General features: G+C 32.8%; 3 protein-coding genes across 8 annotated transcripts; 2 read left to right on the forward strand and 1 right to left on the reverse strand.

Annotated features, from left to right (window-relative positions):
• The first annotated feature begins 1,649 nt into the window (after positions 1-1,649).
• Positions 1,650-5,155, forward strand: LOC123201436. 2 transcript variants are annotated; one of them, XM_044616946.1, is made up of 9 exons: positions 1,650-1,816; positions 1,921-2,006; positions 2,495-2,568; positions 2,687-2,778; positions 3,348-3,456; positions 4,222-4,235; positions 4,557-4,658; positions 4,741-4,931; positions 5,013-5,155. In XM_044616946.1, exons 1-8 carry the CDS (start codon positions 1,760-1,762, stop codon positions 4,891-4,893), a joined length of 687 nt encoding a protein of 228 aa, XP_044472881.1. In that variant the 5' UTR covers positions 1,650-1,759; the 3' UTR covers positions 4,894-4,931; positions 5,013-5,155. The 2 variants fall into 2 exon arrangements, with proteins under 2 accessions (XP_044472881.1, XP_044472880.1); XM_044616945.1 differs by having other exon boundaries at positions 4,741-5,155.
• A 627-nt stretch (positions 5,156-5,782) lies between these two features.
• Positions 5,783-20,153, reverse strand: LOC123202166 (flap endonuclease Xni). Of its 5 annotated transcripts, none has more exons than XM_044617966.1 (16): positions 20,001-20,152; positions 18,922-19,142; positions 18,323-18,536; positions 17,623-17,702; positions 17,254-17,292; positions 16,871-16,889; positions 15,773-15,826; positions 9,934-10,061; positions 9,779-9,847; positions 9,377-9,462; positions 8,923-9,032; positions 8,302-8,352; positions 7,749-7,807; positions 7,304-7,348; positions 6,853-6,927; positions 5,783-6,176 (listed from the first exon to the last, which is right to left on the reverse strand). In XM_044617966.1, the coding sequence occupies exons 2-16, from the start codon at positions 19,078-19,080 to the stop codon at positions 6,054-6,056; spliced, it is 1,311 nt and encodes a 436-aa protein (XP_044473901.1). In that variant the 5' UTR covers positions 19,081-19,142; positions 20,001-20,152; the 3' UTR covers positions 5,783-6,053. The 5 variants fall into 5 exon arrangements, with proteins under 5 accessions (XP_044473901.1, XP_044473902.1, XP_044473903.1 ...); XM_044617967.1 differs by lacking the exon at positions 20,001-20,152 and adding an exon at positions 19,805-19,976; XM_044617968.1 differs by lacking the exon at positions 20,001-20,152 and adding an exon at positions 19,309-19,616.
• A 1,642-nt stretch (positions 20,154-21,795) lies between these two features.
• On the forward strand, positions 21,796-23,849 carry LOC123201929 (pentatricopeptide repeat-containing protein At3g14580, mitochondrial). Its single transcript, XM_044617543.1, has one exon. The coding sequence runs from the start codon at positions 22,487-22,489 to the stop codon at positions 23,672-23,674; it is 1,188 nt and encodes a 395-aa protein (XP_044473478.1). The 5' UTR covers positions 21,796-22,486; the 3' UTR covers positions 23,675-23,849.
• The last annotated feature ends 245 nt before the right edge of the window (positions 23,850-24,094 follow it).

Consider the following 24,094-nt stretch of genomic DNA (forward strand, 5'->3'; position numbering starts at 1 on the left):
TCCCAGTTTATACGGACGTGTCAGTAGCAAGAGACTTGTTCATAGTATCTTTGGCTTTGTTTTGAACCTCCAACCTTGTTATCTCCCTCTGCAGCCTTTTTCCTGTCCTTCCTCTCCGTCTTCTTTAGTGCAGCCATGTGAGCCTTGAGAAGAGTAGCTTAAGTAGCTGTTAGCCAGGACTTCTAGATTCGCCAAGAGACAGAAATAGAGAGGAAGAGCGTAGGATCATGCCTATTGATAAAGTGGTCTCTCTAGGCAAAGAACTAAGAATCAAACGAAATATATATATATATATATATATATATATATATATATATATATATATATATATATATATATATATATTTTTCTATGGGTTCTGTATTTCTCTTATAATTTTCTAATAATGCAAGCAATGAAAATCTATCTACCTTCATAGTCAGAACCTTGAAATGTTCTTTCTCAAGTTTGTTAGTTTTGGAGTCTGTCGTGGAAGTTGATTCGCCGTGAAATCCACTACTGCTTGTTTCACTTCACTAAACTGTCAACAATTGCTTATCTAAACACGCCGAGTCATCAACAGAATGTGACGCCCAGTCAACAACCAAATCTACGAGTAGGCCTGGATATGATCCAAGCTTATTAGATCTCGAAAGTCAATTTAGTTTGATTTAACTCAGTTTAAATTTGTTTGATTAAAATTTGAATCGAATTTAAGATAGAAGATTTGATTCATTTTCTAATTCGAGCTGAATGTAAGCCAAGATGTGTTTGACTCAGTTCGACTCAAATTTAACTCAAATTCATAACTCAAATTAGTAGTTTATATTTCTGACTCGAATCAGTTTGAATTTATGGTTTAGTTTGGCTCGAATCCGTGGCCCTAATTAGAAATTTTAAATATTATTTGAATAAAGTGATGTCGTTTTGTTAATAAACTATGAATTCAAGCTATAAATCTGAGTCAACAATTTGAACTATTAATTTAAACCAAACTGAGTTATAAATTTGAACAATTAATTCAAGTTATAAAATCAAACTAAACTTAAATTGAATCAAATTAAGTTATTTTTTATCTAAATTAAACTTAAACTAGGTTTAATTTTAACTTGATAAATTTAAATTAAATTTAAAATTAATTATTTTTTATTTAAATTGAATTCAAATTAAATAGTGTTCACACTTACCTTAACCCAAATCCAACCCCATTTACAAGGCCGTAAAGACACGTATACTCTAGCCACCAAAATCTCACCTTTCAAGGACAAAATTTATGGTGGGGCACAAATAGTAAAATAGTACTTTAATCATTTAAAGAGAAAAAAGGAAATTATTGCAATAGTTAAACAAAATTAATAATATTATATATATAATTTGTATGTTTAATTTTATATAAAATAATAATATATTATTATATAATTAAATATTATTTTATTTTTAATTTTTAATTACCTAATAATATGATAATATATTATTAATTTATATAAAATTATACATATAATATAATCAATATTTGTTATAACATATAAATATATAATAATATTTCATGAATTTCACTTGATTAAAATATATATTTAGAAAATATTAAAACCCTTATATTTTTATATATTTTAAACCGATATTAATTTAGATAGAATTAGTATTAGGGCATCTAAAATTAGATTTTTTTTTTTGTTTAATTTCCCTTTGCACGATATTAAATTCCCCAAAGTTGAAAAACGAAACGCAGCCGACTGAACTGTTGATAAAGAACAGAAGAGAACCAAGGAGCGACGCAGCTATGGCCTCGACTTCATTCACAATGACGATAATGCCATCAAACTTTCAACAATCTGAAGTAAGAAAACTCTTTTTTAATCTTCTTCGTAAATAAACAATGTCCAGAAGAAAAAAAGTTCATTTTGGAGATCAAAGTTTATTCTTTTTTTTTTTTCTTTACAGTTGGTCTCTCTGAGCTGCAATAACAAGCAAATTCATTTCCACCAAAGCGCCACAAGTGTTAATGTATTTAAACAGCAAAACATTAGGTGAATGGAACTTACAATTGTATTATTTTTTTTTTAATTTTCTTTGATATAATTAATCTACTATAGAGTTATAATCATTGTTTCAATTTCTTTGACTAGCTTATTGATGTCTTTGGGAAGTAATATTCTACATTCAAGGTCGTCCTTGTAATATTAAATGAAAAAATTGTTACAGCCTGATGCCTAGCATCAATAACTCACAACCAACCAATCATGTAATGTTATCTCATATGACATACACTTGTCCTTTGATTGTTTTGTTGTACATACACCCTTTGTATGCATAAACGTTTGTATTTTTTGAAAGTGTAACACAAGGATGTAAAATTTAGTAAAATACTGTTATAATTTGATGAGAGTAGCATCACTTGCCATAAATTTAGCTTTGATAACTTTTACTTTGTTATTTTTCAATGTTTTTTATATGTGCTTATTTACCTGTTAATGAGATTCTGTGAGCACTGCCTTACATATGGCTGTGGTTTAAGGTTGTCATTATCTTCTAATTTCCACATGAGAAGACATCAAGAAGTGTTGAAGCCTATAGCTGCAGTTGACTCAGGTGAACTATAAATGGATATAATATGCAATGTTATGATATTTGTATGCTATGCCTTTTGTTTACCTTTTCCTGCTTTTGGTGTGAGTTACTGAAGTTATTTGCTACAAGAGTGTTGTAGGTTTAGAGGTGTCTATTACGGATCCAGAGGACTTGATAAGCGTCAAAGATGCCAAGATAGTTGTAGACTCTCAAGATGAAAATAAGATACAGGTTTGCCTTCATGATTAACTTAGATAATTTACTAGTGCAGTCATTTATGTAATCATCCTCAGCTGCAAATTGATGTAACACTAGGATTCTCTTTGCACATTAGCTTGTTTTATGCCAACTGACAAGATGTTCTTTAACTAAATGTGACTATTATGCTACTTATGCTGCTAAGGAGTCTCTATCTCACGTACGTTGTCCTATTTATTTCAATGCATATTGATGATATGCAGCTTAGTTCCTAATATTTCCACTTCATGTAGTATGTACTATTCTCAAAATATAATGTTATTGGAGTTATGTTGCCTTAGCAATTCAGATGAGGTATATAAGTCCACAAGTGGATTGACTGCTTTTTATAATTCCTGTTGTAAGTTAATAAATATCAATCAATGGTTTCATTTGGCCAGTTACCTGTCACTATAGTGTTCAAAGATTGCATATGAGTTCATAAAAGTGGATGAAAACATTATCCGAGTGCTTTTAGGCATACTTAGGAGTTCAAGCTCTATTCTATCTACTTGGTGTTGTTGCAACCGCCATCTGTTATACTTTTGCTGTTTCACTGTCAGATGAGAGTGGATTTGACTGGTGATACGACACAAAAAGTATTTGATAGGGTTTTAGTAAATTTGGCTCGTTCAGCACCACCGATACCTGGATTTCGCCGAGAAAAAGGAGGTAATGCATTCATGTTATGCATTTTAACAGGATTAGGTCATTTAAGTTCAAAGCTTGCTTTATGTTTCTTCTTGTTAGGAGCAATGTCAATTTCCTAATATATATATTTCTCAAGTTCTACTGTTGATGCACCAAACTTTTAATTTGCTTGAATATATCGTACTGGCTTTATGCACAAATGCCAATATGTGCTCATGCATTTTCATATTATTGTTTCCTCCTGAACGTCTCAAATATAATTGTCTTTTGTCTTACCTAAGCAATTAAGTGTTTCTACAACCCAATTAGGATTTTATTTACCGTATGTGAATCAAGTAGTCCATTCTGCACTCCAAATCAAATTTCTTCAGCCATGTTACGTACTGTAGTATCAGACATTATGAATTTTTTCCTGCAAGTGTTCATAGATCTCGCCATTGAGGGCGGAAAGAACTTTATCCTTTCCAAGATAAACTCAATGGTGTGCTACTACAGGGTCAGTAGACCATGGTCCACTGGTCAAGGGTTTGATCACTGGGCTTTGTGTTTTGCTCATGCAATTCGAGTGCTTTTCCTTGAAACCTGAACCAATTTTTTGAACCTACAATATGTTTGGATGCAGGAAATCTCTTCTCTCTCTCTCTCTCTCTCTTTCTCTCTCACTCGTTTTGTTTTTCAAGTCCATTTATTTTGGTTCATATATTTGTGTTTTGTGCAGCCTGTGAACTTGTCACTTCATGAATTCTATCCATCTTACATTTTGCATGTACACGGGGAGGAATGCAGGAAAAACTACAAGGGTTAGTGCAGTATGCTTTATTGTATATTTAGCCAACCAATTATCTGCTGTATATTTTTTTGCCACGAATGCACATCTTTCTTGACATTTTCAAAAAATAGAATTGATTTAACATGTTGAGCACTAGAAATTGGGATTAATTTGTTAGAATTGAAGATACGGTGCAAGTCCTGAAGCAATGAAATACTCTCCCTTGCTTGTAATTTGGACTTTCAGATGAAATGTTCAGTGGATCAGTGATTCACTTTGGGATAAATTATATAAAACATATTTATTATGTTTATATCTAGATACATTGTGATTGATAGTTTAATTTTCCCAGGTCCCAAAGGACTTCCTCTTACAAATCCTTGGTGAAGATCGTGTAACAAAGTTTGTGGTACAAGAAATTGTTAGCTCAACCATGACCGATTATGCAAAGAAGGCAAGTCATCACTATTTCTTTGTTTCGTGCATCGTAAGATCCAACCTCAGTTGTCACTCAAAAATGTTTCAATTCAATGCAGGAAAATTTGAACGTGAAGGAGAAAAAAGTTACCACAACCCAGTCTGCTGCAGAACTCAAAAAGCTTTTCACTCCAGGATATGAGTTTGGATTTAATGCTATAATGGAACTTGAAAATCCAGAAGCTGAAGAAAAACCAGAAGCAGACGAATAACCAGATATTGAAATATCAAGTTCAAGCTCCTTCAAAGTGTAAAATGATGATGTTTATGTTGTATAAGAGCTTACCAATTTTTTTGGCCAGTAGTTAATTATGTCATTTCATTCATGCAGGTAATGCAATTGGTGCAATAGAGGTCTAATATTTGTCTGTAATTTACTGTTTTTCCATCTCCTGGGCAAAGTTTTGCATACTGACTGAGTTGTTTTAATTAGCATCATAGTAAGTGTCAGTTGTTCCAGGCATTATAGTCAAATTACGTATTATATCGTATATCAAAATTTAATTTTTTATATTATATGTCATATCGTAAAATGTCTTTAAAAAATAAAAAATTTTAATTAACACATTATTTTAAAAAATATCATAAATATCTCAAAAAATTTAAAATTTCTCATATATACTTATATTATATTACCATTTTTTTTAAATAAATCAATTTATATCAGTAATATATATCATACTGTATGATATATTTATTGAATTGTATTAATTTGATATACCTCAAAATATATATTGTTTTTCACTTGTATTCTATCATTAAATACATATTATATATCGTATAATACTGATACAATAAAATTATATATATCTACTTTTAATAGATAATTTATGTACACATATAATATATCATTATATGATTGAGTAATTTTGAATTAAAAATAAAATAATATTCAATCATATGATAACACATTATCTATGTACATAAATTATATACGAAAATTGAATACAAATAACATTACTCGTATTGAGAACCATGGCTTTATGAATGCATAATAATCATGCCTCAGCTGTGCGCATTTTCTTACTGATCCCAGATGCCCATTTTTTGTCATTTCTGTAGAGCAATTAGTTACATAGATTAAGGGAATTTTGAGAAACATGGGCGAATTCTGTTTCTTTCAAAACCAAAAAATGCAAATACCACAGGATCAGCGGTATTAACTGTGTCCATATGATACATGATCAATATCATAGAATCATACAATTAAACTTTTGTATGAGAAGTTAACAAAAGTTAAAGAAATGGTAGCTTGTGTCAGAACTATACTCAGCAGTGTCAAAATCATTTGATATACATGTTATGGTTTCGACTTCGATGATATCTGGTTTCCAAACAACCTTCACAGTGCGGAGAGCCTGAAACCAAGTATTCATTGCGGCGCTTGAAGTTTCTTCCACAAATAGATGGCTCTTCTTATCATTGGCTCAGCTGAAAACCCTTCTGCATAAGCCGCAATAGCAGTCAAGAGGCTTCGGAATTTCTCCCCATTGTCCTGTATCATGATTCGGTTTCAGCTAAAAGTATCACATTGACATATGAAGAAACACTTCCATGACTGGTTATCAATAGAGTGCAAAGGTTTCCCAATCCATGCTCATGTGCATCAGTTAGGCAAAGGTGCTTCGATGAATTACTTAAATGGTGAAAGAAGAGAAATGTTGAAATCATTGAGCTAAGAAAAAGAAACATGGAAAACTTAAAAATAGGCCAGAAAGAAATAATGGTAAAACCAGAAGTCCCTCCAAGAAGAAATGCAAATCCTCATAAAGGGCATCAGAGTTCCAATCTCAATAAAAGTGGTGAAATTTTGACACACAGAATTTGATTTGGCAAATGAGAGTAAATTTAACTTTGTTGAGTGAACCTTCAGGATGGAATTTAAGTGGCTATCACTTGAAATGGCCAGAAAACGGCCCTAATGAGATCTGTGATGATAGTCTAAACTAAAAAATTTCTTTCCGTTAAGTATTATATGAAGTGACAAATGTTTAGATAATTCACTTTATAGCTGTAAACAGATGTTCAGTTGATTCACTTTGTAGCTTACAGCATTAGAAACAGGTATAAGTGCTGGTAAACATAGCAAAAAGTTTCCGAGTATAATGTAACGCACTTGAATAACAGAAAAAGTCACAGATTCATAAAGAACCAATTATGATTACACAAACCTCTGGTTTCTTAAAAGTGAGATCCCTGGTAGTAAACGGTACCATGTAGAATGGAAGATCAGTACGCAGCAATGCCTGCCACAACATAAAAGATTCCAATATCAGAATGTTCATTGCATTAAGTGTCAACAAAAACGTAAAGTTAACTGTTATTAAGTGAGTGATTATATATGAATGGGAGTAAATAGCTGATGAGAAATTCCACTATCAAATAAATCAATAGATATCGTCAAGTAGAGTTGAATGATGGAAAATGGAAATTTCCCAGGTGGCATTTTGATCAGACTTTGTGGATATATATAAGAGAATGCTTATTGCAAGCAAGAAAACAAAAAGGGTGCACAACAATAACTTGAATTATGAAACTTAGAATTAGATGGTCAGAAATTCAAAATAATCATTGAGAAGAAAATGATTCTAACAAGTAATGACAAAGGGCAGACAACAATACCAAGTTCTTGCTTAGGATAGCTTGATCAGCATGAGTTATCAAGGCCTGCAAGACATAAAAGAGAATTCGAAGGAGCATTATTTTAGAGTCAACTGCGCTCCACAACACTGCAAGTGCACATGGAGAGCAAAGATTGCAGAAAAAACATCTACAAACCATCTTATTATAAAGAAAGAAAGAACTGTAAAAAAGTTTTCTGCCAGTTGAGATTTATAGAATGACAAGAAACACATTTTATTACTTAAAATTAATTAACATATTGTGGATAACCTTTGTAAATTGATTTAATTTCAGTCACATTACAGAGGCCTAAACTGGGGGCATATGATCCAAACCAGATTAGACCACCAAGCTCCATATAATAACCTATTTTACACTGGCTAACCAACCAGGGAAGAGAATTAAAAAGGAAAAATTGATTGATGTTGTCATTGGTAAATCTAACCTCTCTAATACGTTGTTCTTCAACTTGATCAACATGTTGCAACAAGTTCTCCAATGAGCCTTCCCATTCAAGTGAGGATATAACATGTCAGATATCAAGAATAATAAGTTTATAGGGATTGGGAAGAGTTAAGAATAAATTGGACAAGTAATAGGGGCTGATGCTCTGGTAAACAATAGAAGTATAAACCTTGAGTCAGCAAGATTAACCAATTTGTAATAGATGACAAGCTAAGCACCGACAACTTTTATGGATTCAGGTTTAAACCTTTGCAAATATCACACAATATATATATATATATATATATATATATATATATATATATATTCAGATTTTCCTCAAACAACAAATTCACTTTTAGCATATCCCTATGTTTACAATATTTTAGTTAGACAAACAGACAACAAGATTTTACAATCAAAACATGTCATAAGGGTGTATTCATCTTCAAATTTCCATATACCGAAAATTTCATGAATTTCATAACATAAAGCAAGCATACCTTGGTTCAAATTTTGAAGAAGAAAACATCCTAAATGATGAATTTACGTACCAAATTTAGAGATGAGTTGCACAGCACGAACATTTCCAATTCCTTCAACTCCTGGATTCATAGAGTAATGATGCATCATCATTGGAATTTAAGATGTCCCAAGAAATATGTAGATAAGATAAAGGGGTTACTAAGAATTTAAAATCCATTTCTTTACAGACTAATCTGAAGCATCCTGTCCTAACCTTCATTCATTCCCATATCCAACTCATTTCAAGATTTTACAATCACCGAATTGCCAAAAAATAATACATGCCCACAAACCATGGTTCTCTCACATATGAAAGTATCCTGCTGTAGAGGTCGAATGCTATTGTTTAGCATTCTAATGATGTGAGGCTCAAGTTTTGTAGCTTTGCATAATAAGAAAAGGTTTCACAGCTATAAAACTAACACAAATCGGTATGGAATAAAAATATGCTCAAGTATTGCAAGCAAAATATCAAACTTCAGCACCAAATAAGTTTTCCAAATTGCAAACTGTAATGATATAACAATGGAGTGCCTCCTATGCCACACATGATGGCAGGCAAATAAATTATTATGTCCAAAGCTAGGTTACATAACAAATTGCTTTTTAACCATATTCAATCTTTTACAAAAGAGAATCACAAAAATAACCTGGAATATTATCAGCAGAATCACCAATAAGGGCTATCACATCCACGAATTGTGAAGGTTTCAGTTCTCCATACTTTTTAGCAAAATCTTCCATTCCAAATGAAACCATACTAAATAACCAAAAGCCCACGGTCATAAAATCAAATAAAAAACTACATGCATATCGTAAATAAAACAATTCACTTAAAACAAAAAATAAACTGCAAAGCATCTATTAAATTATATCCAATGGTTCAAAGAGCAAAGTTAGTTGAGAACTGTGTATGCTGATGTTAATAGATACTTTGATTTTTGTTTCTGATTAAGTGAGAATTAGTTAAATCTTCTTCGGCATGCTACAAACACGGTTAAAGAGTAAAACATGTTCGAGAAATCAAAAGATTTCTTCATTTCCATAATTCAAATTTAAGAAGAGAAAGAAGAATGAAAAATTGAAAAATTAATGTATACTAACTCAAATCCCCGTGGTGCTATTCGTAGAAGACGTAAAGAGGGGGAGAGAATCTGAAAGAAATCTTTGTCTGGGGAAACAACTCGCACCTGTAAGGGAAAAAAAACAACATAGCAAAGCAAAAGAAAATAATAAAGAGTGGTATGCAATAACAGTACAAAATGAGTAAAAAGTGATACACTGGCACTTTGTTTTTATTGATTCCAAGTGTAGTTTATTATATGCATTTCTTTCAATCGATAATAGTGTCTTGCTTTCACATGGAGTATAGAAAATTATTAACATAAATCTAGTATCTTTCTGCATTGTGCAACGTAATGCTCAAGGATGAGTGTATACAATTGAAACTGATATAAAAGCATGGATTATTCCCATATGAAAATTTAAATGGTTTAAGATACTTACCTTGTACCCATCATCAACACTTCTCACAGCCAATGTTCCAATCACATCATCAGCTTCTACACCAGGTACCTGACTTGGAATAAAGTTTCATGATTTGTTGCCTCAAAACATCAGATAACTGATGATCATATGAATACATGGTACTAGATTTTTACCTCAATTACTTTAATGGACATAGCCTTGATGGATGCTTTCAAATATTGAAGCCCCTGAACAACGGTATCAGGTGTAGGGGGGCGGTTGTTCTTGTAAGATGGATATAGAGTATGACGAAAATTCATACCTTCAAAAAATTTAAGCATGTATAATCAGACATTCACTTTTGAAGAGAGTGATCATATATTTAAAATATTGCTAGTACCTAGCCATAAAATAAAGAGGAAAAACCATAAATTTACTTCATATATGATTTAAAACTAAAAACAAGAAGTAAATTAATCACCCCAATTGCAGCACTAATACAGAAACAGAAGGGTGATGACAACACATAGATGAATAAGCAAAGGTCAAGGTATAAAGAGATGTGAATGACCATTAATAAGATGATGTTATGAAAAAGAATAGTGTTTAGAAAAGACTCGCTTAACTTCTTTATCAAATTTGTTAGGGTATAAATACATGGTTAGATACTAAACAATAGGACTAAACTGGGAAGTAAATCAAGCAATAACTAATTCCTAAATTAAAAAGTTAATAAGCCTGACTGATTTGTGGATTTTTCCTCTAACTTTCCAACATTCCATCTGATGCTAGTAAATAGATATCTACCTTTCACAACTTGCTAATGATTGATCCTAGCCTAGATATGGCTTTAGAAAGAACATCAGCCAGTTGACTCTTTCTAGATATGTAAGACAAATTAATTCCTCTATTTTCTGTCTTCATCTTTATAAAACTTTGATCAATTCTTATGTACTTCATCCGATCATGTTGCATGAGATTGTTGACAATGCTAATTGTTGAATTGTTGTCATTGTATAGCCTTGCTGGATGAGACAAAGACACATGCAAATCTTCCATCAACCTCTCTAACCCAATTAATTGACAAATGCCTGGAGCCATAGCTCAGAATTCATCATCCACTTTTGTTAGTAAATTTGTTAGGTGAAATGGTAGGACATTTTAATATAAACGAAGAAAACCACAATAGAAAATATTTAAAATGAATAATTTTCTTTTATCCACAATATTTACACATTGCCTTCTCCTTTTACCAATATTGTCTCTTCCTCTTCTTCTCCTACTCATTTATTTATAATAAATTATTATCTCTCTCTTCCTCTTCTTTCTCCCACTCATTCCCATTTTCTCTCCTTCTCCCTCTCATTTATTTTTAATAAGAGTAGTATTATATACATAAGCAATGGATACAAACATGAGTACAAACATGGATATATAACCATATGATTAGATATTATTTTATCTTTAATTCAAAATCACCTAATCATAAAGTGACATGTCATCGTTTGTACTCAAGTTTGTATTCATTGTTTGTGCACATAGCTTTATCATTTTGATAAATGTCAATCTCCTTTTTCCATTTTTTCTTGCACTCATTTCCCATTATTGTATTTTTCCTATTCTTCTTCCACTTATTTCTTTTAAATAAATGTCAATTTATCTCTTTCTCATTTATTTAATTTGAATTCAAATAAATATAAGTATATGATTATTAAGAGATTTTTGTAAGAAATTGAAAAATGAAAAAGTGGTGGTGAGGATGACAAAACAATTGACAGTGAAGATGACAAAAGAAGAAGGAATAAAAAAGGAAAAAATTATTTTTTTAGAAAAAGAAAATAATAAATTATAATTATAATAATTGGAGGATAAATTAAATTGATCCTGAATGTTTTTTAAACACTCATCCATATTCTCCGTACTAACATAGTCGAGTATCTCTCACATGACCTTAGTGAATACCTGAATTCCCATGACATCGTACATATAAGCACTTACGCTTATACAACCCAACAAAATATAGTCGTTGAAAGAAAAAACCACCATCTTTTTGAAGTTGTCTGATCTATAATGTTTTCTAGTTTTGTTCCTAATTGTTATTCAGGCAAAGCTATTATCAGCATTTCATGTCTAATTAATTGATTACCTTCAACAGTCCTCCAATTTCGAACCCCATTAAGTGCTTTTTTGTACCACTACCCTCATGTTCAAATAATAAACTCTCTTCCACCTAAATTATTTAGATGCATTGCCTATGTCCATAACCGCGATCCCCACCGTCATAAACTCTAACCTAATGCATTCAAATGTTTTGTTATTATGTATTCACCAACACAAAAAGGACACATACTATTACCATTCTACACAAAAGAATTTTGTAACCTCAAATGTCTCATTTCTTAGATATACACCCTACCATTCCCATACTCCTTTTCAAGGGAAGAAAATAACTGAAGAAAAACATTGGAACCCTACAATATCACAACCAGTTTCCCTTCCCATTCCAAGCTATGAACTCTCAAGTCATCCTTAAGACCCTATTGTTCCAAGTCAGCCTGTAACCGCTGGGTATGAACAAGACTCTTCCGTCCCAAGTCAAGTTGTAACTGAACAACACTCTTCCGTCCCAAGCCAACTAGTAACCACAAAGATTGAACCTTTTCTTGAGTCACCCAAAGCCATACTTGAACCCAAACTAGTGACTATTCAAAAAGAAAATTCGAATCCTAAGAAATTGATTTTAATTTACTCCAGAAAACCAAAGCTAGTAACTTAGCACTGCCAAACGTCTAAACCAAATAGTAGTCTTGAAGAGGGATCAATTCCAGCAAATGATTTAGATCTTCCCATAGCTTTCAGAAAGGGATGAAATCTTGTATTAAACATCCACTTTCTAAATTAATTGACATATTCTAGATTGCCTCCTAGTTTTAGAACATTTACTATAGCAGTTGGAATGAATATATCGAGAAATGTTCAAAAAGCCTTGAAAGATCCAAAGCGAAGCAAAGTAGTTCATAAAGAAATGAGAGGGTTGATTGACAATGACACATGGGATGTGGTAGGTTTGCCTGAGAATAAGAAAATTGAGAGGTGCAAATGGGTGTCCACTGTTAAGTACAAATCTGATGATAGTATAAATGGTAGAAAGAAAGGTTGGTAACCTAAGGCTTTACACAAACCTATGTGATTGACTATGAACAGACGTTTGCACTAGTAGCAAAGTTGAATTCTATCAGGATATTATTAGCTATTGCAGCTAATCTTGATTGGGACCTTATCCAATTGGACATAAATAATATCTTCTAAAATGGAAAACTTAAGGAGGAGATATATATGAGGATACCGCTCGAGTTTAAGGAGAAAGGTAGAGTTGACAAAGTTTGTAAAATGAAGAAGTCATAGTTTGGTTTGAAACAATCACCAAAGGCCTGGTTCACAAGATTTTGTACAACTCTTGGTTGGATGGGTTATCAACAAAGCCAAACTTATCACTTTGTTCATAAAGAACACTCTCAGGGGTAAGAAATTTGTTTTGATTGTCTATATTGATGACATCATAATTACTAAAGATGATAATACAAAAATGTTGAAGCGAAAATTAGGGGCAAAGTTTGAGGTTAAAGATCTAGGTTCAATGAATTACTTTCTTGGTATGGAGGTAGCAAGAAGCAAAGAAGAGATTTTGATTTCTCAAAAAAAGTATACACATGATCTTCTAAAGGAGACAAAAATGTTAGGATGTAAACTTGCTAATACACCTTTGGAGAGAAACTGGAAGAGGAAAGTAGCGATGAGGACCCTCCAATGGACAAGGGAAGATACTAGACATTGATAGATGGTTGATTTATCTATCTCTCACTTGACCCGACCTTACCTATGTCATTAGTATGGTGAGTTAGTTTATGCATTCACCAACTCAGACACATCTCACCATAACCCCATAAATTTTGAGATACCTAAAGGAAATATTGGAAAAGGGTTGTTTCGGAAGATTAATGATAGAGGTAGAGTTGGCTTCGTTGATGTAGAATGGGCCAAATATCTAGAAGATAATAGGCCCACATCAAGTTTTAGTACAAAATTGTGGAATAACTTATTGATTTGGAGGAGCAGAAAGCAATCAGTAGTTGCCAAAAGTAGTGTCGGGCTTAGTATTGGACAATTGCTCAAAGAATTTATAGGTTGATTTGGGTAAAAAAATTATTGAAAATTTACAATTGCATGTGACTCACCCTGATATTTTCTATAATAATAGCAAATCTGCTATCAATATTGTTCACAACCCTATTCAACATGATTAGATGAAACATGTAAGAATAGACCGAAATTTCATTAAAGAAGAAATTAAAATAGGGATTAATCTAGTCTACATTTCACCCTTACAACAAGAAACACATATTTTAACCAAAGTCATGCTAAAGTCAAGCTTTGAATCACTAATAAGCAAGCTTGGATTGACTGACATCTATACAACAACTGAAGAGCAAGTGTTAAAAAGTAGATATAGTTTTTTGGATTGTAGTGATTGTATTTATTTTGTTTTTCTTTATGTGTCCCTTTTTTTATTTTGTACAAATTCTTACTAGTTCTAGGCCCTAAATTCTTTATATAAATTTCCTGTTTGTATAATGAAAAAATATAGTTTAGTTCATTCAAACAGAAACACTTGTTGCATGTACTTATCAAATGTCTCAAATTAATTAACCATTTTTTGGTTCACAAAATTCTCTACAAGTTCCACTATATCACAACTAGAATTCACATCAAGAGTAAAATCCCTTGCAGAACAGTTTTTGAACCCTCTAGTGTTACATTTAAAAAAATGTCATTATTCAAAGGACTTGCATTGAGTAGCCTACCAATTCTCTAAGGGATCAAAGCATTTAAAAGTATCATGAGATTAAGGAGAATGGGTTATAGAGGAAGAAACCAAGACGCATTGTAGTATCAAACCATAACATCATATAAAATTCAAAAGTAATGCTATAAGCACTGGTAGATTGTACCAACAGATTACACTGACTGATAAGATAGATGCCACCTGATCTGCCTCATCATAGACTTGCCACGTCAGTCTCAATGTTTTTTAAATTGCGTTTACTAAAAAATCAATCTCCCCCCTATGGCTTCCTCTTCCACCTTTCATTTGCGAAGAACTTTTCTGTCATAGAACTCTTCCTCTTCCAATACTACTGCCAAATGTCTTCTTCTCCCACCACCACCACCACCATTGTTACAACGAACCCAAGGCTCTGGTACACCATGAATCAATGGTGAAGACACTTCTGAAAGTTTTGGCACATCTAATAAAGAGACGGAGTAGCAACTTTCAAAAAAGGAGAGGAAGAAGAAGGAATTTTCAGAGCTTGAGGCTCTTCTAACTAATTTTGGAGTTGCCCCAAAAGATAGCAATGGCCAACTTGAATCATGTGGGCAATTGTGGCCACTTATGTGCTATAATTATTATCGTCTTCTGTAATTTTTCAATCAGCAATCATCAGTGCTATCTCTCAAGGCAGACCAGAAAACTTATCTTCATAGTCTGGTTACAAAATTTCTACCACAAAATTTCTTCTTGAATGAAAGGAAGTTGAAGAGGAAGCCCTAGGGAGAGATTGATTTTATCAGTAAATGCAATCTAAAAAATATTTAGACTAACATGGCAAGTCTGTGATGAGGCAGATGAGGCGGCATCTGCCACGTCAGTCAGTGTAATATGTTGGAACAATCTACGATACTTATAGCATTAACCATTTACTTTTAGTTTGAGATATCACATTATAATGTTAATGTCTTGATATAGAACATATGTGATTGTTTAACATTTCAAGACATGCACACCCAATTCCATATAGTCACATATCAATAATGTATTTATTATAAGAAAAAATACACTTTATGAGCCAATGACACTCAACCATGTCCATTCACTTTTTACGCTACAAACATGCTTCATATTCTAAGGTTCATCCACAACTTCCTCAACTTCATCATAATGCTAAAAGAAATAAAAACAAACAACCAACTTACCTTTTGCCATGAAATTTTCTTTTGAAGAAATAGAAGCATGACCAAATGGAGATCCTGAAAGGAAAATGTTTGTTTTATCAAAATTTTAAACAGATTCACTAACCAATTACCTCACAAGTTTTGTGTTATCTCCAACTACTAAAGGGAACATCAGACTAGAAAACCAACCTTTAGCAAGTAAAAGAATGATAAAGGACAATGATAAAATGTCCTATAATTCTGACACATCAATTAAGGAAAGAGAAAAGAATTGCTTATTTCACTGTAAAAACACGAAGGAACAACGGAGACAAAGAGAGAAGATTATGAGAGTCAAAGGGAGGCAAACTATTTTCTATAGGGGCCCTATAGATACCATTCACCACTAAGTAAAATATACAAATGTTGATTATGGCCGCAATAAATAGATAGTTTTATGAATCACTATTCATAAAATTTCCTCAACATCAAAGGATATTACAAAGTTGGTATATGAGACAAAGAAAGGAGGATATGAGAGTATAAAGACAACTATTATCACTAGGGTATTATATAAACCCTTCATCGTTGAATCCCAAATCTCATGTACATCAAGGCCTGAATTAGATTAATCAACTTTTGAATCTCCGTCTATATGATTCCCTCAACATCAAAAGGTATTCTCACAATGGCCAAACAATTTTATCGTTCTCCATGAAACAAAATCACAGAAACAGAGTAATTGAATAATTAGGACGTAGTTAATCTAACAACAGATAGATGAGACCTGGATAAGAATAATACTATACTTCCAAGTTGATTTCTGAACTTACTCATCTCATGATAGGTAGCACTAACTAACGGTTGCCCTACCATTTATTATATTACTTTTTTGTCAACTTAACAGTCTTAGATTAATGCCACATAACTTAGGATACAAAAAAGTTAGGATACATACTAGGGAAGTATACTACTATTCCTTCAGAAAATATATTCCATGGACAAATGGAATCAAACCACCTATTGAAAGAATTAACATAAGCTCCATTTACAAAGTCTTTAAGAGAAAAGAAACTAGCCAATAAACAATCAAAGAAATATAGTACAAAGTATAAACTGCCCAGAAATATCATATCTCACCATCATGGTCAAACACCACCTGCACAAAGGAAAGAAGGACACAATCAATATATAAGCATTGGGCAGTGAAAAATCATTCTGAAAAGGGTTGTTCATTCTGCAAAATCTAATTTAAAAGAGAGAAATGGAAAAAAAGTAATAAATTAAAAACTTCAAGAAAGATATCCTATGGAAAAAATTCTTGCTACATTTAACATGCAACACAAGCATTGGGCAGTGAAAAATCATTCTGAAAAGGGTTGTTCAACCACTTTCTAGTAAATAAAATCTACTATATATATACAGATACCTAAAAGCTTATAGGAGATAATGAACACATTATTGACAATGTAACTTTAGATTTTCATAAGAATCATGGAACACAAGCAATGGCCAAATTATACCGCTACATGAGATGGGATGAACTCCAGCACATCAATGATCTGCAAGAGAAAGAAGGATCAGGAAAGCCTTGGACTAGAAATAGAATTGAAGTAAATCCAGAAAGTTACAAATAAAGGCCCAATCCAGAAAGTTCACAGTATTTTCCATGAGGAGAAGGAAAGGTCTATCTAATAACATGACATCTGCTACGCTTCTCCATCTGTCCTCATAAAACTAAAGATGCTACAGATAGAAGTGTCTCATACAAAATAAATATTAATCATTTTGCAGCAAAATTTTTATCAAAGATAAAATTAAATGATAATATCAATAGTACAATAGAAATATATATACTAAGTTACATGACACTGAAAATAAAAATCACTCACAAGAGAGAGAGCTGAAAATATTGTTAAAACCCAATCTCCATTGCCATCAGCATGTGATAGATGACCATGATGCAACTTTGCTGTTGTCAATCAGAAGAGAATAAAACAATGATTAAAGAAAATAACTTTCCCACATTTTCATGTAACTTTCATACATAATATAAATGCCATAAAAGAAGAAAGCCCTGCATTAGAGAGTCAAATAAGGCACAATAGACAATAAATATGCCTCCTCAACAAAAGTGAACGAAGAAGAAAGAAGAATATTGATTTCTTTCTCAAAGCCCCAAAAGTGATGCAAGGAACCAAACACTAATCTATAAGAAATTAATACCTTCCTTTCAATAAAGAATAATCTATTTACATTGCCAAGTTAACAATTAAAAAAAGAAGCATCAAAACAGTAATTTTCCAAAGTTAAGAAAAGAAATATGAAAGTTACTCCAACAAGATATTCAATCTTTTAAATAACCAAGTAACAGAATCCAATCTATAAAGTTAAAATGTTAGGTCAGTGAGGATACGCATCCTTCCACACAGCATACTACAAAGAATTAAAGAATTTGTAATACGATAAACCCAGCAGCAAATAGCAACAATGACAACAATTCAACAATAACATATATATATATATCAAGACATTTTAATTCCAATCTCAATAATATAATTCAATATAAATCAAAATTAAGTTGTAACATACCCAATAGCTTGTAGTAAGCTCTATAAATGACTGATGTGCCATCAATAAACATTACTCTGCCACTTGGTGGTTGTTCTTTAAACTTCAAAGAATGAAGGAGTGCCTCTTGGTGCAACGATTGCTCACTTTGCGAAGTAGCTACATCACTGTTAACATTTGCATGAACAACTCCATGAAAAGTTGAATTTGAATCTGTAGATAGACTACAGTATTCCTGTAAAAACCATTAAGAGTCAAATTAATTAGACAGTTGCATGCTAATTACCTCAATATGCACAAAAAAATTATATGCATTCTTCATGATGATTCATCAAAGGAGAAAACTATAGTATCTTGCCAGAAGATAATCCAGACCTATATAGAGAGTCTGGATATTTGTCCTCCCATGAAATTGATGCATTCAAAAACATGGCAAAGAATATTGTAGTAAGTGAAGCAACACCACATCAAAATGTTAGTGAAGTTTTGTGTTATGAATGAGTAGTCAAAAAGCAGGTGGAAAATTAAAATTTCCTAAAAAACAAGCAGTAGTCTAAGAAATTAGAAAGTTCTTTTCCAATGTTTATAAATTTTGTCTCATATAATGTGCAAAGAATTACCTTTTTGAATAGAAAGGATGAAAGATGAACTAGATCAAGTCTCTTGATAGTAGACAAGTTGTTTCCGACTCTATGACACCTTGTGAAGTCTTTACCAAAGCAATTAAAACTTCTCCAAAAGGAATGGACTTGAAAATGCAAGGACTGAAAATATGCCATAAATTTATTGCAACTAGACTATGACATAGAATGGAGAAAGAGCCTTAAAGGTCTGCAATGACCTGAAATCCAAAGACAATCCTCAAATGATAAGGAAAAATACAAAAAAAATATTATGCTAACTATCGCATCAAGATAAATTGAAGAAAGGAATAAAAATAAATGCTTACCCTCCTACCAAAACAAAGGAAAAAATAAACAAGAACTGCATAAATCAGCTTTTACTACCTTTTTAGTTCCAGAACAAAGTCAACCAATTATTGAAATTTTAAGCGCAGGTGGATGACTAACGAAATCAAATAGCTCAATCAGTTTTTTATACCGAGTTTAGAGCTACAAGTCCATCATCACAATCGAAACCATCATAAAAGAAACAAAGAGATGCAATCACACTCTAGTAAAATTAAAATCTTCAAAATTGAAAAGGCCCAATCTAGAATATTAACCACTTTGCCATGTCTCAATCCTGACAAAAAATTTAAAAAAAAAGTGCCATTTTTTCTTACTTCCAAGATTCTACTGTAAACAATTAACATAAAAGCGTGATAATTCTATTGTAAACAAAATTTTAAACTGAAAAACATAATGCCGCACACTAATAAGTCTCCATTACTCATTAATATTAAATGACAATTTCAAATTTTAACAACAGCCCGACATTTGATAGCCTAGAAACTGCACGAAAACAAATTTAAAAAAAAAAAAAGGCTAAATAACTACAAACCCATCTCATAATAAGTTAAATAACTGTATCGAGCTTTGAATCGGCAAAAATTTCGCGTTCCACTGGACTATCAAAACATTGAATTTCTTCCTCATTAAATGGAGATAGTGAGATTCATAGTAAAAAGATAAACTAAGAAGTGGAGAATAATCCACGAAGGGATAAAAGATTATAAAAGAAAAAGCTTTTGGCTTACATTGGTTTCGGCACTGGGCTCTGTGAAATTCACACTCAAGTCAGGAGAATGCCCGCCAAGACGGTCCTTACCTGATGGGTTTTATATATAGTGAGCAAAAAGGAAAATTATCCACAATCGAGGGTTCTCGTAAAATAAACCCTATGAATGGTTCTGGGATTATAAAATTGAGGGCCGAAGTATTTTCCCCCCAAATTTTGATGCTATCTCAAAGTCAGATCTACAGGGTTTAAAAAACCTAAAGCCATACCCATGAGCCAATTTTCGTTTGAAACCTTTTTTAGTTTTAAGGATAAAACAATTATTTAACAAGAAAAATTTTTAAACTAAAGTTTTATTCATTTACCCCCTTCAGTTTAAAAATTTCATGATTTCCTTCAACCAAAGTTTAAAAAATCAATATTTTCCTCTAAAACTTGTAAATTGTCGTCTGAGACAGTGAAGTTCGTTGTCTCTGATTGTGTTGGCTCTCTCTCCCAATTTATCTCTTCTTACTAATCAAATTCCAACTATTGACAAAATCGATTTCTTCCAACAAAAACAAAATCGTCTTCATTGAAGTGTTTCATCTTGAAAAAAGATGATTGTCGGATGTCTCAGACAGCCACATCGTCTTTATCTAAGACCTTCGACTATCATCTTTGTCTTAGACGAAGACGAAATCATCTTCGTTTGAGATAAAGACATTTCAACGAAGATGATTTCGTTTTTATCGAAGAAAATCAATTTTGTCAGTGGTTGAGATTTGATCGATAAAAAGAGATAAGTCAGGAGAAAAAGCTAACGTGGTTAGAGACGATAAACTTCACCATCTCTGATTACTATTTACAAACCTTATGAGAGAAATATTGATTTTTCAAATTTTAAGTTAGAAGAATTATAAGATTTTCAAACTAAATGATGCAAAGTAATAAAATTTTAGTTTTAAAAATTTTTTTTTTTATTAAATGATAATTTTATTCTTAACCTTAATTGAGATTTTAAACGAAAATTGACTCATAGATATGATTTTGGGTTTTCAAATTTCATTGATATGACTTTGAAAACGGATCAAAACTTGGCCTTATATTGATGTTTTCAAGGCATGCTCACCTCCCCCGTTTGGTATCCCGATTTCACAAAACTCCCTGACTTTCTAAAACTTCTCAACTACTCCTCACTTGGGTAATAACTTTTCTTAATTGCCTACTTGAGTAGTGTTTTCTCAGTTTGGTGCCCTTATTTTTTTGTTATTTTAGTAAGGACTGTTGTTCTAAGATCCAATAAAAATTTTCATAAGTTTAACTTTTAATATATCTTTGCTAAGTTGTATTATTTTTGTACTACGCTCATACAGTGGCAATGTGATAGAAGTAAACATTTTGATTATCTTAAACCTCGAGGAGATTATTAAAAATACATGAAATTTTACTTGATTGTGAATGATATGAGATTGATTTTCAGAATTTTGAAGATTCAACAAACAACCAGAGTAGACACTATTACCATCTATGTTGTATCATTGTTTTACTGCACCTACTCAGTAGCAACACTATGGGGGTAAACATTTCAATCATCTTATTCTCACTTATCTTTTTTTTTTATAGCTAAGTGGAAGGCCTATTGGACGTTCGATCATAGTGTTCCATGCTAGCTTTCCTAAAGAATGTGTTATAATCCAAAGGATCGATCTCCTCTCACGTATCAGGTTATCAGTTCAACACTTCTTACATCTGGCCATCTCAAGGCACGACGGACTATTGATTGGACGTTTCCATCAACTAGTCACTTATTTACATGTGATCATTGGAAGACATATGTTCAGTGCAAAGTAGCACCTTGTGTTAAGGTTTTTCTGAGCATTTCTGTTCCTGGGGTTCTCTAACAGTTAAAATTTTACTTTCTGTCATCTGTCAAGATTCTTTCAAAGACATGTTTGTACGTTGTCTAGCATTTTTGGCAACCGGATGGGGTGTAATGCTGGTAAGAGTTAAAGCATCTACACTCTTTCTTGTTACAGAACTTCTCTTATTCATTTCCCTCGACTACTATCTTTTGCTTTCTCTAAGGTCGCGCAAGCCACGAAGCCAAATGCAGAGAAAGTTGGATGGCAGGGGGTTGTTCTGTTTGCACCAAAAGCCATTCTTGCAAGGAGGCCTTCAACCGGCACTTGCAGTCAACCAATTCTTTCTGGGAAAAGGATCAGATGATATTTTGCTTCTCATAAGTTATAGCCTGTTTATAACAAATTTTCAGTCAGGAATGTAAACCCAAAAAACCAAGAAATCTGTAAAATATATATATATATAGTGTATAGCTGAACTTCCCATGCCAATGTATATATAAATACAAGACTTACAGAGAATATGGAAGTTCGCATGATTTTCTTGGTTCCCTTCTCAGAAATCTGATGATTCTGGGACTTAGAATAAATTAAACGATACCCTATGTATTTTCCTAATCCTCCAATCCGAGCCCCCATTCTTGTGTTTTGACCTACCAAAACTATGATTTCACGTTCACTTTTTGCCAGTTCTTTGAAGCTTCATCAATTTATCTTTCTAAAACCAACTGTTCATCTTCTTTCTTCTTTCTCTTCATCGGCCCATCAAGATTCTCACAATCTCTATAAACTCAACCACAAAGACTGGCTATCACCAAACGAAGTCTTGGAAATTTTCTCTAGTCTCAAGGAACCCACCTCCATAATCTCAGTCCTAAACCAGTACTCTCAGAGAAGAGACTACAAACCCAATGAAGCTCTCTTCACTCTCGTCATCAACCAACTCGCTCAAGCCAAAAGTTTTGATGCTATTGAACAGATAATGCAAAGAATCAAACATGAACGCAGCTGTCGTTTATCCGAGGAGTTTTTCTACAATGTCATCAAGATTTATGGGAATCAAGCTGGGAGAATAAGGAAAGCTATTGACACTCTTTTTGACATGCCAAATGGGTATAAATGTTGGCCGAGTGTTAAAACCTTTAATTTTGTGTTGAATTTGCTTGTTGCAAACAAACTGTTTGATGAAATTCATGAAATTTATTTGAGTGCAAATAAGCTTGGTGTTGAGATTGATGAATGCTGTCTTAATATTCTTGTAAAAGGGTTGTGTGAAAATGGCAATTTGGAGGCCGCCTTTTATGTGCTCGATGAATTTCCTAAGCAAAATTGTAGGCCAAATGTGAGGACGTTTTCAACTTTGATGCATGGTTTGTGTGGAAAGGGGAAGCTTGAGGAGGCATTTGGGTTGCTTGAAAGAATGGAAAGAGAGGGAATTGATGCGGATACAATCACGTTTAATATATTGATTTCAGGCCTTAGGAAGCAGGGCAAGGTTGAAGAGGGGATGAAGCTTTTGGAGAGGATGAAGGTTAAGGGGTGTTATCCAAATGCAGGCTCTTATCAAGAGGTTTTGTATGGATTGCTTGATCAGGAGAGGTTTGTGGAGGCCAAAAAATTTGTGAGTCAGATGATTAATGCGCATATGAGTCCTAGTTTTGTTTCATACAAGAGGCTGATTCATGGACTTTGCAGTGAGAAGTTATTGGAGGATGTGGATTCGGTTTTAAAGCAGATGGTGCAACAAGGTTTTGTTCCAAGAATGGGGATGTGGAGGGCGATTATTCGATGTGTTTTGTCAGATAATAATGCTTGTAAGAATATTTGTATTGATGAAATTTTTGCTAGTTAGGTGATTGAGTTGAGTGGAAAGTTACGTCCGTTGCTTTCCATTGTCCTTGAAAGTGGACAGGAAATGTTGTTGATAGGGAATGAGTTTTTGTATGCTGTAACAGGTTTGAAACTTGTCAACTGGATTGGACTATATTAGAATGCAGAAGATGCTCCAGTTTCAATCTTTAAGTTTACACCGCCAGCTTCGAACTTCAAGTTTATTCATCCAGCAAAGATTTAAAGCCAAACTTCTGGCCTTCACACCCATTTTACATGTGAGGCATAGCTGGTTGAAGTATTGTAGCTGCTCATGGATTTTTTGGCCAATTGATCTTTTAATATGCTAGTTTCAACACTAATTTGAATATGTATTACTAGTTTGTAGAGCTTAAACCGGTCTTTTATCACCTCTGGCAGTGGCGGTGATACCAAAAGTCCT

The sequence above is a fragment of the Mangifera indica genome, chromosome 18, assembly GCF_011075055.1.
Source record: "Mangifera indica cultivar Alphonso chromosome 18, CATAS_Mindica_2.1, whole genome shotgun sequence".
Lineage (NCBI taxonomy): Eukaryota > Viridiplantae > Streptophyta > Magnoliopsida > Sapindales > Anacardiaceae > Mangifera > Mangifera indica.